Source organism: Cervus elaphus, chromosome 26 (assembly GCF_910594005.1).
Source record: "Cervus elaphus chromosome 26, mCerEla1.1, whole genome shotgun sequence".
NCBI lineage: Eukaryota > Metazoa > Chordata > Mammalia > Artiodactyla > Cervidae > Cervus > Cervus elaphus.
The window spans coordinates 28,227,633-28,240,720 of NC_057840.1; the positions used below are offsets into that span (position 1 = coordinate 28,227,633).

A 13,088-nucleotide genomic window follows, 5' to 3' on the forward strand; every position below is an offset into this window, starting at 1 on the left:
TTCTGCTCCACAGAAATTTCATGGCATTATTTGAGGACTTCAGTGCAGTTCAGTTCAGTTGCTCAGCCGTGTCTGACTCTTTGCCACCCCATGGCCTGCAGCACGCCAGGCCTCCCTGTCCGTCACCAACTCCTGGAGCTTGCTCAAACTCATGGCCATTGAGTCGGTGATGCCATCCAAACATCTCATCCTCTGTTATCCCCTTCTCCTCCTGCCTTCAATCTTTCCCAGCATCAGGGTCTTTTCAAATGATTTATTGTTCGAATTAGGTGGCCAAAGTATTGGAGCTTCAGCTTCAGCATCAGTCCTTCTTCCAATGAATGTTCAGGACTGATTTCCTTTAGGATGAATTGGTTGGATCTCCTTGCAGTCCAAGGAAGACTCAAGAGTTTTCTGCAACACCACAGTTCAAAAACATCAATTCTTTGGCACTCAGCTTTTTTTATAGTACAACTCGCACATTCATACGTGACCACTGGAAAAACCATAACTTTGACTAGGTGGACCTTTGCTGGCAAAGTAATGTCTCTGCTTTACACTTTTTTTTTTTTGAGGACTTAAGATTTTTAAATAGGGCTTCATTATAAAACTGGCATGGGTGATTAACTGTACGTTGGAGTTAAATTTTCAATTTTGATCTTACCATAATTTGTAGATTCAGTGGAGCCACTGACAAAAATCAACGCTTTAGTACTGCTCGTTTTGGAAGTGTATTATTATAGTTAAGACATAAAATGGCTAATCAGTGCATCAAGTCTTTAAATTTTGAATGCTCCCTAGGAAGTGGTTATTTTTATTTGTTATATGATTAAGCAAACTTGTATCCAGTATTCTTGTATACTTTTATATAATGAAAATTTCCTACCATTTCAGGAATATATTGCATTGTAGTGATTGGCTTATGTGAAGAATTCTTTTTGATTAAAGTAGTTTTTGGTGCTATATTAATTGACAGGTCTTATTTGCTGTTTTGGTTTGAAAATACTACAAATGGTCATTTTCTTTAAGCAAGTCCTTTTGGGCGAGCGTGGTATTTTATTTATTATATCTTCTCATAGCTCCATGTTCATGATCTATCAGTAGCATAATCAGCATTGACATAAAAATAGCTGGTGTTATCAGATGTAACATGGTCTTCTTTGATCTTTTCTTTTTCCTTAGGTCAGCTGCTTATTTCCTATATTCAGAGCTTAAAAAAAAAATGGATCAAAGTCTTCTTTATTTGAAGTCTGCATGGTCACTTTTTTTTCCCCCACAGCATTGACATTTGGGCATTAACAATTTATTAAGATTTGCTTTTCTTCAATGAGCAGCTCATAGATCATAATAATGTACCTTCCCAGGCTTTTATGATGGAGCTGACAGCGCACCAGAGCAGTGTGGGGAACGTCTTACAGGCAGGAAACCAACTGATAACACAAGGAACTCTGACAGATGAAGAGGAGTTTGAGATTCAGGAACAAATGTCCCTGCTGAATGCCAGATGGGAGGCGCTCAGAGTCGAAAGTATGGACAGACAGTCCCGGTGAGTGGAAGCCCAGGAATGAACACTGCTGCAAGATGGCGCCCAGTTGTTTTAAAAATTTTTAAAAAGTCTTTATTGAGTTTGTTATAATATTGCTTCTGTTGTTTATGTTCTGGTTTTTTGTCCACAATGCTTGTGGGATCTTAGCTCCCTGAGCAGGGATCAAACCCTTACCTTCTGCTTTAGAAGTGAAGTCTTAACCACTGAAAGTCTCTCTTGCCCACTTTAGCACAAGTAAAAGTCTACATGTTTGTGGGAACAAGATAACCAGAGAACTTGCCTTATCGCATTTTGACTCTTTTCTGTATGTAGCATTGCTGGAATTTTTATGATCTTTATTTCCCCTTTGATATGTTAACCAAATGAAAGGTAAAAGTGGCCATACAGAAATCAGCGAAAAAAAAGGGTGAAGACATTGTATGTGGACTTTGCAGTATTAAAATTGGCTAACCATCAACTCTGACATGAAGATAGGGCTATGTTATATTTATCTAGAATTTCATTTTGTAACATTTTTTAAGAGTAGTTTTCCTCCACAGTTCATTTTATTTCATGTATTGTATGTTAAGGAGCAAACTGTTCCATTGCAATTTCCACCTATTTAATAGGCAGGAATTCCTGATTAAAGAAACAATGATTCTGATACAAATAGAGGGTGCTGTTATTTGCATTCTTGGAGTGCATTTAATTGACTCCATTTAGGAAGAAAATAATTTTTTTGCTGGTTTCTATATATAAAGACTAAATGTTGCTTTAAAAGGTTAGACAAGAGTATGTCCCCTGCCCCATTTCCCTGATGCCTGGAGTGTGTGTGTGCCTTTGCAAAGGGAAGAAGGAGTGGGGATAACGCTTTGCTCCCCTTGGACAGGCTGCACGATGTCCTCATGGAACTCCAGAGGAAACAGCTACAGCAGCTGTCTGCCTGGTTGACGCTCACAGAAGAACGCATTCAAAAGATGGAAACTTGCCCCCTGGATGATGACTTAAAATCCCTGCAAAAGCTGCTAGAAGATCATAAAGTAAATCTGGCTCATATTTCTTTTATACCTTATCAAATATGGAAAAGCAGCACTTAGAATTCTCAGGGGCTGATGGCGTCTATCATTAGCGCAGAGCTGGGACACTCCTTCAGTAGCTTGCTTGCAGGGTGGAGTGCGTAGGGATGGGGGTTTTCTGAGCCAGGGATGAAAGTGCAGGTCAAATTTTATATGGGCATGTAGAGGTTTGTTATGAAAGTACATAGTGTTTGTAAGGTTTTTTTTTTTTTTTTTTTTGGACTCATGAGTGGTTAAGAACCCTAGTCTATTGCATGAAACCAAAGTGTTGGGAAATAAGGAAACCCTCAGATTGATCTGTTCATAATCCTTCCAGGAAAGCTATTGCTGCTTTTCCTAGGTGAGGATTCATGAGTTTTGTGAGTGGTCTGAAAAGTGAAAGTTGCTCAGTCATGTCCGACTCTTTGCGACCCCATGGACTATACAGTCCATGAAATTCTCCAGGCCAGAATACTGGAGTGGGTAGCCTTTCCCTTCTCCGGGGAATCTTCCCAACCCAGAGATCGAACCCAGGTCTCCTGCATTGTGGACGGATTTTTTACCAGCTGAGCCACAAGGGAAGTCCAAGAATACTGCAGTGGGTAGCCTATCCCTTCTCCAGGGGATCTTCCCAACCCAGGAATTCAGCTGGGGTCTCCTGCATTGCAGGCAGATTCTTTACCAACTTAGCTATGAGGGAGGTCAGAAATTTAAGAGGTAACTTTTCATAGTCAAGGAAAGGTAGAGTAAAATAGCTTCTCTGCAAAATGTTTGAAGAATTTTATTTCTCAATGAAATATCTACATAATGGTAAATAAAGCTTTAAGGATACATTAAAGACAAAAACTCAAGGCATTTGACAACACTATTGGTAGTATTTGAATAAATTACCTATATACATATGTCTTGTGACCTGGCATTCTCTTCCCATGGAAGAGGTAGGAAGAAAATTGTCTGTATACCCCAGTTGCTTTCCATGGTAACAAACCAGAGCAGCTTCTGACTAACATACCAGAACAGCTTCTGACTATCAAATCGCATTTGACTTATGTCACTTTATACAGTGTTGTACTAGATAAAATGATCTCTGACTCTGTGTTTTAAATTTGGAACTTTTTTGATTTAATGATTCTATATTCTTAATCCCTACTGTATGCACTCAAGTTGATTAAGTGACACCTTTTCTCTTATTCTTTCAGCCAAAACTTGGAATAAAAATAGTAAAAGTGATGACATAACATTTGCAGTCTCTTATGACATTGCATTTTCAAATTGCTTTGGTTCATAATGAAATGTAAAGATGTGTAATGGGTTTGTCTCCTTAGGAGAACACTTAGGCTAATGGTTGGAAATTTAAACAGGATGCCTCATTAAGTGTCCTTAATTACTATTGACAACTGGGTGGATTTTAAATATGTAAATGGGAAAGAGTAGACATAATGGTTAATCTGAATATTTTCTCTAGAGTCTGCAGAATGATCTTGAGGCTGAACAAGTGAAAGTGAATTCCCTGACTCATATGGTGGTGATTGTTGATGAAAACAGTGGCGAGAGCGCTACAGCTGTTTTGGAAGATCAATTACAGGTAAGGACTTGTAAAGGAGGATAGTGCTAAGGCACCTGGGGTCTGAGCCCCAGTCAAACATTGTTCCTATTCTTCATGTTCAGTCTGTTTATTTAGGTTAGTAAAATCATCTTCTTTAGGTTGCACTTCCCAGCTGGGGTTCCACAGCATGGGGGTTTATAGGAGAATCAGGGTATCATTCATTTACTTCAGCCTTTGGGCGTATGAACAAGATTTTGAAGCTGAAGAACTGATCCCAACAAATGATCCACAGACTTCTTGCTCAGGATCACTTGACAAATTTGTTAAAATGCATATTTCTGGGCCTCACTGGGAGTGGAACCCAGTGAATATGTAAAAAAATGTCAAGTTTGATGGAGAAGGAAATGGCAACCCACTCCAGTATTCTTGCCTGGAAAAGTCCATGGACAGAGGAGCCTGGCGGGCTGCAGTCCATGGGGTTACATGACTGAGCGTGTGTGCACGAGGATGGAGGGAGATGGGTTGGTAGCAATAAAGTGGTAGAACTAAAAAAGAAAAAAATGTCAAGTTTGAAAATTTCAGTCATTAGGATTTAATATCCCTGTTTCTTTAGTAGATCAATGTGTAAATGTGAGCATCAGTTTTGGGAATCCTGACAACTTGCTTCTTTTTGCAATGACTATAGTGTCTGTTTACAAGTCTTTATAAAGAGAGTTTTTGGTACAGTTGACCCTTAAACACATGGGGTTTGGGGCACTGACCTCTCAAGCAGTCGAAAATCCTAGTATAACTTTTTACTTCCCCAAAACTTAACTAGCAATAGCCTGTTGTTGACTGGAAGTTGTACTGGTAACAAATAGTCCATTAGCACATATTTTGTATGTTATATACATATCTACAGGTATTTTATGCATTCCTGAATGCTTAACTTTTTCTTAATTTTTTTTTTTTTGATGTTTCTAGGCTTTGTGGTTCCTCTTCATTTCAAATTGTCACAAATCTCCAAAATTTTTTCCTATGTATTTATTGAAAAAAATCCAAGTATGAGTGGACCCGCCCAATTGTTCAAGGGTCAGCTGTATTTTATTTGAACTTGGATTAACTGATATGGTGTTGCCAGGTGATGATTTCAGTAACTTTCAGTTGATGATTTTCAGTAACTATAAATTATCATATGGAATTCTTTCTCTTTTGCAACATTTAAAACTGGGTAGTAGTTTTGAGATTTTGGTGCAACAGTATTTAGTTTTTGCAGTAATCTTAGAGGTAGGCATTCATGTCTTATCTATTTAACAGTGAGGATATTCATAGTGGTTGTGTGGAGGCCCTGAGGTTTAAATAGGCAATGAGTTTTCATGCGGAGACAAGAGACCTGTCTTCTGTCTCTATGTTCTCTACTTTTGCACTATACAAAGCCCATTTTGATAATAAAAATTGAAATAAGATAATATGCATTAAATAATTCTTGCTCACAGGTAAGTAATGAAGAAATAAAACTTATAATTTGTTAATCATTATTTATAAAGTGGTAATATTTAGTTGGGAAAGTCATCCTGAAGATTGATTTTTTTTTTTTAAGATTGATTTTTTAAATGTATCAAATTTATTTATTTAGTCTGGCTAATACTTATAACATTCTCTTGCTGTTTGGTGGAATTTTCTGTGGATCATGCAATATAAACAGAACAAATCAAAACAGTTTTTATAAGTTAAAAACTTTTTTTTCTTAATTTTTGGTACTACTGATGAAGATTGTCTTGGCATGTAAGAATGGTTAAGAAATTAGCCACGCACTGAATTTTGTCTTAAAGATAATTATAGTCTGAAAAAATGGAAGCCTTGAAAGTAGATATGTTTGATGTATTTTGAAGGTATATGTGAAGCTGTCAAATTCTCATATAAAAACCACAATAAAATAGAAAAGAGCTGGAGTTTGGAGTCAAAAGTTACAAGATAGAGTTCAAGTTGTGCCATATTCTAGCTGTGTACTATGAGATAGTTAAATTCTATGGAAATTAGTTTGTCTTATCTATAATTTTATGAAATTCATCTGTATTATTTAACTTTCATAATATTTTTCATAATTACTACTCTGTAATAAAGAACAATGGATGTCAGGAATTTCTGTAAGGATTGTGATAACTATCCCTTAAGGCTTTGTTGACAAATGATCGGTTTTTCCTTTTCTAGAAACTTGGTGAACGCTGGACGGCTGTGTGCCGATGGACTGAAGAACGTTGGAATAGGTTGCGGGAAATCAACATTTTGTGGCAGGAATTATTGGAAGAACAGGTATGAAGCTGTATACATAATGGGCAAAAGTGGTGAAAAGTAACCCATCATTAATTATTGCTTTTGAATAAATCACTTATATTTCCTTTCTTTAGAAGGAAAATTTATAAATAATTATTTGTTATGTTAAAAGTCAGATTTCTGTCCATTTTATTATGCAGTTCCTTCATAGAGATTGCATTATAAATTAGCTGCATTGTAATAACAATTTGATCTTGTTGATTAGTTAGGTTAGTTTTTAGATATGCTAATTTTAGGATTTACTTGACATAATTTTTACTGCATTTGTGTTGGATAATGTATTTGAACTTGTAGCCACACAACCTAGTGCATGATTTGTGCTCAGTACATAATGATAAATGAATCCACTCAGTACTTTGTGAACTTTAAACCTGTGAATTTTAATCAGAATAACTGCTGAAATTAACAAGAAAAATATTATTTAGCAACACCGATGATTGAACACGTAGCTAATTTTTTTCCACCAAGGATTAACATAGAAAATGAACCTTTGGTGCAAAGCTGCCACTTAATGTTTTCAGTCTAATTCGTGGCCTTTTGCCCATCTCCATCCTTCCAGAAAAGCAACCATCAAAACAGAATACAAATAAGCAAGACTTTTCTTCAAAATGCCAGAGTTGTGGTGTAGAAAATAAACAGATACTCTGTTCCCACATCCCAGGGTCCACTGTGATTCTTTTAAATGCCTTTTATTTCCATCCACAAAAAGCAGCTATATTCTTTTCATGGGATAAAAACAAATGTATACTGTTTTGTGATTTACTAAATATGGTGGCAGAGAGAACTCTTGAAAAGCAGGTTGCAAAATTTGTCCCCATGTAAATTGTAAGTTACTGCCACCTGCCCTCAATCTTTGACCAGAATTTTCCTCTTAAGAATCGCATGATAGACCTGATTCTGATTTTTGAAATATTTACATTTTGCTTTACAAAGATTTAAATTTACTTATCTTTTCTTCAGGCTAAAAAGTCACATAGAATAATTGAAATTTAACTTCATTAATGATTGTAAGGAGACTGATTGCTCGGGGACCACTGTGTTATTCTTCTTAAAATAATTAAAGAATTAAAATAATTTAAAATTCAGAAAGAATCACAATTTGGTAATTAAAAATATTTAAAAATAGAGAGTGGCTAGGATTTTGACCATTTATTATGTTAGGTTTAAAACTGACCTTTGAATGGCCTTCTGTTAGTGATATGGGAGGAATCTTGTTAAAATGTAGAAATGAAGCCAACATTGGTACTTAATTGATAATTTGTTGTTACAGAGAATAAGACCAATCAACTGTGTCTGAATTAAACAGTCTTTCAAGGGATTATTTTTCACTTAGTTGCAGAGGCTTTAAGATAGTTAGAAATGTGTTCTGAGAATTAGTTCAAAATTTCTCCAGCATGAGGCAAGTGTGGGCAGCGGGATATTCTGTGATTGACTTTGACCTACCTTTCCAAACTTTCCCTCTGTCCTTTCTTGTTCTCAGCATTCAGATCCTGAATTCCCATTTTGTAGCTCATTCCGAGACTGTCGTGGCCACAAGAGTTTTGTTGTTTCTTCTCAGTGCTGTATTCTCAACGCATGGCCCATGGTGGATTCCTTATGGCTTTTGTCTTTGTATCGTTTTCATTTTTTTTGAAAGAGCGGACTAGTTTTCTAGTCTCTGTGTTTTTTTTTTAAGTGTGGCATCTGCCTTTAAATACCTTTTTGCCTATCTGTTTTTAAGTTCTCCCCACCAGTTACCAACTCTTTTGAGTCCGGTTCCTCCAAGGGTCCTCTTGCCTCGTGATATTCGAGCCCATAGAATGAAACTGTCTGGTTCAGAAGCAAAGAATTTTATTCTTTGATGAAAGAATGGAAAGGAGTGAGCTTACGCTCTAGTCAGTGCTCTCCCTGGCAGTCAGTCATTGGTGGGGCTGATTTAGAGGGTTCCTGTTGGCGGGAGGGGACAGCGTTCTTGTGGCTTCCGGTCACAGGGCCAGGCACAGCCTCTATACCTGTGGCCGCCATCTTGGTCTGAGGCATCCCACACAGCACTTCTGCGTACAGGCTGCCCAGCTGAGGTGTTGGGCACAGTGATTCTTCTCTGGGAACTCTAATCCATCCTGTTAGGTGCGAGGGCTTTGCACACTGCCCCCTGTAAGCAAGTGAAGCTAGACTAAACCCAAAAGAGGTCACACCATGTCACTTAGATTCCACCTTATTTTCCCCAGTATCCCAGTGGGCTTTGCAGGGGAGATATCCATCAGGGACCATGAAGTTATTTATGAACTCCCTCCCCCTCCCCCAGTGTTTCAAAACTGGAAGCAGTCTCTTTGTGGTGTCTGCACTTTCTATCTGGTGCCACAGGTATTTTTGTGGTAACTCTTACTACATTGAGGACAGAATTCATATTTACATTATTTTCTTAATATTTGTCCTTTTCTGGGTGAAATATAAAGGCAGAGAATGGTTGTTAAGTAAACTGATAAATCAAACTTGAGAAAGAGTTGATTCCAAACACAGAACCAAGAATTGCCCCCCTCAACTCTATGAAAGAAGGTTTCTGTGGTAAATACTACATTTTGGGAAAAATTATACCAAGGCAGCCATTTTTTTTAATCCCTCCTTCAAATTTATCTCTTTACTAAATATCTTCTGTCTAAAAGACATGCATTGTTGGCCAGTGAAGTTTAAAAACTCTCATACTGGCTTTGGACTAGCCTCAGGCTTCTCCTTCTAATCATAACTGCTGTTGAATCTGGAGCATTAGTGTGGTTGTCCTGCAAGATACATGGAAAACCATCGGCTTTGGGGTGCGGGTCTGTGATCTGGCCCTGCAGTTTACAAGCCATGTAACTTGACTTCTCTCTCTTTCCTCCCTAACAGAGGGACTGAGAAAAGAAAATCTCTGACCTTCCCTCTGCATCTAGAGAGTTATAAAGTGATTCTTTTGGAGACTTGGATAGTTGGATTTAGCCTTTTAGAGCCATCAGACTCCCTGAGAATTAGGTTTAGTTTTCCAGGTTTGGGGCTAATTTTAGGTTGATCAGTTGCAAATCTGTGAAGGGTTATATCTTAAGCAAAGATATCTTTCTGAGCTTTTTTTATGCCTCAGGCTTAGGGGTTTGAAATCCTTCTCTCAGATGTGGATAAAGCCTCTAGTAATGTAAAAATGAGAGATTTTAGAACTTGATTGAATTGAATTACCAAATGATTCCCTAAATATATTTCTAACTTTGGTTATTATTTGCAGTGCTTGTTGAAAGCATGGTTAACTGAAAAAGAAGAATCTTTAAATAAAGTCCAGACGAGCAACTTCAAAGACCAAAAGGAACTAAGTGTCAGTGTTCGACGACTGGCCGTAAGTGATGTCGTCAGCATCTCTCTGTGAGCCCTTGATATCTTAGTGTTTATTGTCGGTGGTTAATACAATTTAGTGAATGAATTCATTTCCCTAACACTAGAATGCTGCCCTGTGATGATCTAGAACCAGAAGTCTTATGTTTTAGCTTTAGGGAATTAAAGCAAGTAAATTTTGCTATAAAATAAACATGTTTACATTTTCTGACTGGGGAACAAGGAGATAAGTTCCTGTTTAAAGTGATGCAGTAATCTAATAAGTATCTGAAATACTAGATTTTGAAGGAAGACATGGAAATGAAACGCCAAGCATTGGACCAGCTGAGTGAGATTGGCCAGGATGTGGGGCAGTTACTTGATAATCCTAAGACATCCAAGAAGATCAACAGTGACTCAGAGGAACTGACTCAGAGATGGGATTCTTTGGTTCAGAGATTGGAAGATTCCTCCAACCAGGTACCTTTTGCTTTGGGTAATACCTTGTGCCATTAAGTAGAAATTATACATTCAGGTTTGTTTTAGTGTTTATGAAATAAGAGCAGTAGTTTAACTAAAAAGTTGTTTTTTTATACCTGGTTAACGGTAAAATTGAAAAATTGACATGTATCTTCTTTAGTTTTCTAAAGTAAATTTTAATAGACCTTAAAAAACTTATGATATCCAGTCATTCGACCATTAGTAACTGATAACACTTAGACATGAATCCATTAAATGATCTTTGTGCTCAGTCACTCAGTTGTGACCCCATGAACTGTAGCTCGCCAGGCTTCTCTGTCCATGGGATTTACCGAGCAAGAATACTGGAGTGGATTGCCATTTCTTTCTCCAAAATGATTTTTTCTTCTTAAATAATCTTATAAATTTGAAAAATATTTTAGCACCTTGATAAAAAATAACACTTTGGTCTGTACATGAATGTCCATAGCAGCAAAATTCACAATAGCCAAAAAGTGAAACAACCCATATATCCATCAATAGACACGTGGATGGACAAAATGTGGTCTATTCATACAATGGAATATTATTGTGTGCTGTCTGCCAAGTCACTTCAGTCGTGTTCTACCCTTTGCAACCCTACGGACTGTAGCCTTCCAGGCTCCTCTGTCCGTGGGATTCTCTAGGCAAGAATACTGGAGTGGGTTGCCATTTCCTACTCCAGGGGATCTTCCCAAGCCAGGGATCAAACCTGCATCTCTTACATTTTCTGCATTGGCAGGCAAGCTCCTTACCCCCAGCGCCACCTGGGAATATTATTAAGTAATAATGAAATAATGTACCAATACATGATACAACAGAGATCAACCCCTGAAAACATTGTGCTAAGTAGCTCGTCACAAGGTTAATGCACTGATTCTGTCTATTAATACATGCCATATCCAGAATACACAAATCTGTAGAGACAGGAAGTAGATTAGTCATTTCCAGAGGGCAAGAGGGAGAGAAGGATGGGAGTGACTGTTACTGGGTATGGGATTTCCTTTTGATATGATAAACCTACTCTGGAATTAGAAAGTGGGCATGGTTGCACAACATCTCTGAATATATTGATTACCTTGGGATCATATATTTTCGAAGGGAGAATTTTATGGCTTGTGAATTATATCCCAATAAAGCTGTTGTAAAACATTAAACCTGGTTAATTTTTATTTCAGGTGACTCAGGCTGTTGCAAAGCTGGGAATGTCCCAGATTCCTCAGAAGGATCTGTTAGAGACGGTTCGCCTAAGAGAACAAGTAACTACAAAAAGGTCTAAGCAAGAGCTGCCTCCTCCTCCTCCCCCAAAGAAGAGACAGATCCCTGTGGATTTGGAAGCTAAAAAAAAGTGAGAACTATTTTGCACATGATATATTAATATTTTGTGCTTGGTACTTATTTTGTACTGATCACTAATCATATGCAAATTTAAGCATAATTATTGTAATGGAAATTCAACTACTGAACCACTCACTACCTCTGAGTCTTCTGAATATTCCACTTTATACTGGTTAAGCATCTAAGTCATCTGGATGATTTTATTTATCTTTGGTTCGATTGGGAGAACTGTGTGCCCGCAGCCTTCATGGACAGAATATATCGTTTCCTGAGTTCTTTCTTTCCCATTGTTTCCTGTGGGCGGATATAATTGTCCACGATCCTTTGTTTATCCTTTCTTCCACTGTCACAGTTCCTACAGTTTTGCTTCAGATCTATCTCCTTATTCTTTGTGACTCTCCTTCTTCTTACCTTTAAAAGATACTTAATTCAGGGAAGTAATTCCTTTGGATCTTTCTTTTTTCCTTCCCTTTCTCTCTTCATGTCTTCTTTCTTTCTTTGTTAATTCCTTTGTCTTAGTAACAGATTCTTCATGTTATCAAAGATCCATCTTTGGTAAAATTTGTTTCATTTTCTGACTCAAAAGAAACTTAGGATCTTCATAGGAGGAACAGCCATGTCTGGCATACATTGAGCTTTCACCAGTGTTGGACTATGGGCCAGGGACCATGCTCACCGGCCCTGGAGCAGATAGTCTCAGAGCAGCCCATGAATACTGCTGTTTTCTTGCCCTCTGACAGTAGAATTCCAGTGCTTGGGTACATGGGCAGTTACTTTTGCCTGAATAAAAATGATATGATTTCCCCAATTTAGCTTTTGTGAGACAAAGCAGGATTGCAGTTTTACCTGTTGACTTTAGTTTTGGTATTAAGGCTGCGTTCCTGCCTCCTAACAGCATCTCCTTGTAGGACCAAGCCTTGGACCTCTGAGTTGCAAACATCAGCTGTGGGACTTTTACTTCTGGAGCCAAGGCAGCAGATGAGGGAGATGCTTGTGATGCTGATCTTACTGTGGACCTTTGATTTCCTGAGTGTTTATATTCTGTCCGTATATCAGGCAGTGTGTGTCTCCAGTGCTGACTTTGTGTGTTTGGAAGCTGGGCAGGCTGTGAAAGACTAGGGTGCATGAATAGGTTCTGGTACCAGTTCTAACTTCACAGGTTAGGGGTTTATTCCTCCAGGTCTGCTTTCTCCTGCTCCTCCCCCATCGCAGATCAGATGCCAGATTACCTATGCTTCTTACCAACTGGCTACAGGTTAGAGGGTTCCACCACCTCTTCCTTGGACTTCAGATGCCAGTTACAAATCCAGATGGTTACCTATAGTTCTGACCAACTGGCTATAATTCAGAGATTTCTAACACCACCTCCTCTGCTTCAGTTAACTTGGTAGAGCAGCTTACAGAACTCAGGAAAACATTTTGCTTAATAGATGACTGATTTGTTATAAAAGGATACAATTCAGGGAGAGCTGGACTGAGGAGCTGCAGAGGGCGAGACATGGGGAGAGAGGGTGTGGGCTCC

General features: G+C 38.1%; 1 protein-coding gene across 6 annotated transcripts in view; it reads left to right on the plus strand.

The window, feature by feature from the left end:
- The window catches only part of UTRN (utrophin), a 540,243-nt gene that overhangs the window by 137,548 nt on the left and 389,607 nt on the right, over window positions 1-13,088 (plus strand). For all 6 annotated transcript variants that reach the window (XM_043888655.1, XM_043888654.1, XM_043888656.1 and 3 more), the window contains 7 exons: window positions 1,344-1,525; window positions 2,394-2,544; window positions 4,025-4,144; window positions 6,296-6,397; window positions 9,648-9,755; window positions 10,031-10,210; window positions 11,407-11,576. In XM_043888655.1, coding sequence (XP_043744590.1) covers window positions 1,344-1,525; window positions 2,394-2,544; window positions 4,025-4,144; window positions 6,296-6,397; window positions 9,648-9,755; window positions 10,031-10,210; window positions 11,407-11,576 — 1,013 coding nt within the window. The remainder of the gene's footprint in view (window positions 1-1,343; window positions 1,526-2,393; window positions 2,545-4,024; window positions 4,145-6,295; window positions 6,398-9,647; window positions 9,756-10,030; window positions 10,211-11,406; window positions 11,577-13,088) is intronic.